The 5,000-nt window shown below is 41.0% G+C and overlaps 1 protein-coding gene across 1 annotated transcript in view; it reads left to right on the forward strand.

The window, feature by feature from the left end:
• Positions 1-5,000, forward strand: part of LOC125030468 — a 52,180-nt gene that overhangs the window by 46,974 nt on the left and 206 nt on the right. The window contains exon 4 of the mRNA XM_047620507.1: positions 1,823-1,897. Within this exon, the coding sequence (XP_047476463.1) occupies positions 1,823-1,897 (75 nt within the window). The remainder of the gene's footprint in view (positions 1-1,822; positions 1,898-5,000) is intronic.

Consider the following 5,000-nt stretch of genomic DNA (forward strand, 5'->3'; position numbering starts at 1 on the left):
ATATATATACATATATATACATATATATTTTTTTTTCTTTTTAACAGCCATTCATTCCACTGCAGGACATAGGCCTCTCTTTATTCTCTATTGAGAGGTAATATGGCAGTGTCACCCTTGCCTGATTGGATGCCCTTCCTAATCAACCGCGGTTGTGCCACGGCGGTAACCTCCCCTATGGCACCTGCGTTTGACTTCTCAAGGCGATATGTCGTTTTCTCGGGCTCGAGCCAGCAGTCACAGCGCAGGCATTTTTACGACCGCCGTGACGGGGAATTAAACTCGCGACCACGAGGGCGGGAGTCCAGTGCTCTAACCACTGGACTATCGCGGCAGTCATATATATATATATATATAGATATATATATATATACATATATATACATATATATATATAGATATGTAGATTTATTTATATATTTATACATTTTGATATATATTTATATATTTGTATATATATTTATATATGTATAGTTATATAAGGAATAGTTTCATGCGGAGCGCGCGCGTGTGTGTGTGTGTGTGTGCATACATATACTTGCATAAATATATAAATGCAACTATACTAAACATGCATACAGTATTTGTATACACATATACATACATGCATGCATACATACATACATACATACATACATACATACATACATACATACATACATACATACATACATACATACATACATACTTACATACACACACACACACACACACACACACACACACACACACACACACACACACACACACACACACACACACACACACACACACACACACACACACACCTTTGCATGTGTGTCTGTGTGCCTGCATTTGCGTGTGCATGTAAAGAGTCGCATGCACTCGCCAAGAATGGAAAAGAACGGAGGCCCAGCAACAGGAGCGATCACCTGAATCATGCACAAACAAGCCCTGATTTGATCCCTCCCCGGCCGCCCAAATTGTGCAAGAGGGGACGAACTCGGGTCTTCAAGGTCCCTCTGTTCCCATGAGCGGAGACCGGGCCCTTCTGATAACCATCGAATTAAGCCGCTGGAGGCAGATGTTTGCGAGGCATTTTCACATTACCTGAAATTTGTCCAAAGAATCGAAGACTGAATGAATGTCTTTTTGGTATTTCGTACTGAGAAAAAAAACTATTTTGACTTAAACGGATGGCAAAATATGAAAGTCGACGCAGTAAAATGGATTAAATACAGCTTTAGAACGAGGACAGGGCAGCGCGGAGTGATATAAAAGGTTGTTGTGAGAGATAATGAGGCGGGTACAGTGGCTGGGAACTGGCCGGGGTCGTGCATGATTCTCAGGGTAATCATTGATGATGTATTCAGTCAAGTCAACGATGAATGAAAGCTCTGTCTGACAATTGACATGGCAGTGGGCGGGACTGTCAGCACTCACTTGACTCTGTGGCCGTGGGTCTACTCTCCTTCAAGATGACCGCAAGGTTGATGGGGAATCCAAGCCGCAAAGCTTTAACTCGAAGAAGAAAAAATTGTGTATACAGTGTGTGTGTGTGTGTGTGCGTGCGTGCGTGCGTGTGTGTGTGTGTGTGTGTGTGTGTCTGTGTGTGTGTGTGTGTGTGTGTGTATATTTGTGTGTCTGTGTGTGTGTATGTGTACATATATACATACATACGCACATACATACCTACACACATACATACACATTTATACATTTACAAGATATCAAATAAAGGAAGGAACGAAAGACAAGCCACAAACCCAAGAGATAAAAAATACACAGCGAAAGCAGCAATTACCCAAAAAAACCACACCGCCCAAAGAATATTTGATTGTTCCCAATTAAATGTGAGAAGGGACTGTCAGAGAGACAAGAAAATATGAAGACGATCCTCGTACACCTGAAACTCGACCCCCGAAGCCCACAACAGGTTGTCGGCGTTGATTAAGAGCAAGAGCAAGGCTGAAATAAAACCCGGTAGGGCCACTTGGACGTTATAAAGTGGCTGTGGCAGGCGAGGAGGTGTAACTTTGCAGGCACAGATGGAATGGAGGTTGATGTGCAACGGAAGGGTTGGAGGGAGGGAGGAGCGGTAATGGAGGATATTGTTGTTGTTATCATTATGGGTGTTGTTGTTTTAAGTTAAGTTATTGTTGGAATACTTATTTGTGTTGGTTCTTTATTGTCAATTTTGTTGCTGCTACATATTAGTAAATCACTAACATTACTTTCATCACTGCACAGTTTTTAAAAAGAATTATATATATTTAATTTTAGTAACCTTTTTAAGTTGTATCTATTTATTAATATTTCTTTAATTTATTTATGTTTTTGTTATTTATAGCTTATTGATACAAAATTTATTTAGATTATCTGTATTTCATTTTTGCAAAGCGTAGTCAAGAAAAAAATCTTATAAAAACTGCGTTCACGCTATTTAGTAATCTCATTATATTCACGTACTCGACATCCCTCGCTATCCCTCGCTATCTCTCACTATCCCTTCTTATTGCTCACTATCCATCACTATCGCTCACTATCCCTCCCTATTTTACAATTTCCCTCATTATCTCTCACTATCCCCCCCTTTTTCTCACTCTCACTCACTGTCTCACTATCTCTCACTATTTCTTACTATCTTACCATCCCTCGCTCTCACTATCTCTCGCAATTCCTCCCAATCCCTCCCAATCTCTCACTATATCTCCATATTTCTCACTTTCCGTTATTATCTCTCACTAACCCTCACAAATCCTCGCTCTCACTATCTCTCACAGTCCCTCACTATCCCTCACTATCTCCCTATCTCTCACAATCCTTCGCTCTCACTATCTCTCACAGACCCTCACTATCCCTCTCTATCTCCCTATCTCTCACAATCCTTCGTTCTTACTATCTCTCACAGTCCCTCACTATCTCTCGCAGTTCCTCACAATCCCTCCCAATCTCTCACTATCCCTCCCAATCTCTCACTATCCCTCCCAATCTCTCACTATCCCTCCCAATCTCTCACTATCTCTCCCCATATTCAGTGAACGTCTCCCCACAGCGTAATCCTCAAACGTCACTTGGCACTGCACTCCCGCCCATGACGTATTTCTAGCTCTCTGATAACTCACAGTCAGTCCATTGTTGGTTTATTCCCACAACATTCTCATTCACCCATACTTCTCTAAAACGCAGTGTTGATGTGTGTGTGTGTGTGTGTGTGTGTGTGTGCGTGCGTGTGTGTGTGTGTGTTTACTTTGCATTTTTTTTCTTTTATTTTCTTCTTTCTTTGATTTCTTTCCTTTTTTTCTCTTTGTGTGCGGCTTCTTTCATATGTAGAGAAAATTTCCTTGTTTTCTATGGTTTTTTTTTTTTTTTTTTTCATTGGTCCAGCTATTTCCTTTCATTTTTTCTCAGCCTTATGCATTTCAATTATCTATCTGTTTATCCATTTCCACTTATGTCCGTTTTCTTATCTACTTTTCATTCTTCTTATCTCTTTTCATTCTTCTTCTCCTCCTCCTCCTCCTCCTCCTCCTCCTCCTCCTCCTCCTCCTCCTCCTCCTCCTCCTCCTCCTCCTCCTCCTCCTCCTCCTCCTCCTCCTCCTCCTCTTCCTCCTCTCCATCTCCACCTCCCCTCCACCTCCTCTCCACCTCCACCTCCTCTCCACCTCCTCCTCCTCCTCCACCTCCTCCTCCTCCTCCTTCTTCTTCTTCTTCTTCTTCTTCTTCTTCTTCTTCTTCTTCTTCTTCTTCTTCTTCTTCTTCTTCTTCTTCTTCTTCGTCTTCTTCTACTTCTTCTTCTTCTTCTTCTTCTTCTTCTTCTTCTTCTTCTTCTTCTTCTTCTTCTTCTTCTTCTTCTTCTTCTTCTTCTTCTTCTTCTTCTTCTTCTTTTTCTTCCTTCCTTCCTTCCGTCATGCCCCTTTCTCATCTACTTCTTATTCTCCTTTGGTTTCTCGTTCTTTCTATCCTTCTTTTTTCTCTTATTTTCTTTATACCAAAGCTTTCTCAAGTCCGAGTGTGTTTAATAGCACACTTCTTTCCTTACACACACACACACACACACACACACACACACACACACACACACACACACACACACACACACACACACACACACACACACACACACACACACACAATCGATTTGTTTTTTCTCTCCCTCTCGACGCCAAAGAACAGCTGATCAAACATTTCGTAGCAAAGATCCCGAATGAGAATTATGTTTGATCAGTCTTAATCGCGTCGTAATAAATTAAAAAGAAAGTTGATGTTGCAAAAATGCACGACGTTCGAAATTAATGAAACAAAATTCATATGATTCTTGGGTGTTTTGTCTCCCATTCACAGAGAGGAATTCATGAGAAGAATAACTAAAAGCCTTAAAAAAATATATATCTCATGATCTACTTTTTTCTGTGCTGTTCCGTATTTTCTTTCATAACAATCTCGGGGAACGCAATAGCTCTATCGAGCGATTTTTTAAATATGGTTGCAGAATATTTTGGAGGTCGTGACCGGGAATAAGATGGGTGAATGATAACATTGATGAGCAATGGATGAATATATTTACATGGATGAATGATATGATATGATAATAATTATGATAATCCACAGCTCCATTGTCTCACGATTCATCGCAGCATGAGAATTGTTCAATATTACGAGAGTCTTGGAGCTGTCAATGACATTTTTCTCCCCGTTTTATCGCCCCCTCCACTCACCCACCCACCTCCTACGGCGACAGATTCATCCATCAAAATCGTTCTCATTTGAATATGAATGCGGAGTTAATCAACCATTATTCTTTCTCTGGCGATCACTGCTCCTTCACACCCAAGTTATGGCGATTGCGGCAATTTGGTCGCTGACAAGTATTTTAGTCAGCCGTGTCAGCTGTGTCAATTGTCAGTTCTCCAAAGCGATTGACGCATTAATTCCTGTTCTGTGTCAAGCACCCTTCGTCACTCTCTGAATGAATTCCAAAAAGGAAGAATATGGGACTAATTTGTGTGTCGGTATTTTACGGTGTGCGTTTTATATCG

This window comes from Penaeus chinensis, chromosome 11 (genome assembly GCF_019202785.1).
Source record: "Penaeus chinensis breed Huanghai No. 1 chromosome 11, ASM1920278v2, whole genome shotgun sequence".
Taxonomy (NCBI): domain Eukaryota; kingdom Metazoa; phylum Arthropoda; class Malacostraca; order Decapoda; family Penaeidae; genus Penaeus; species Penaeus chinensis.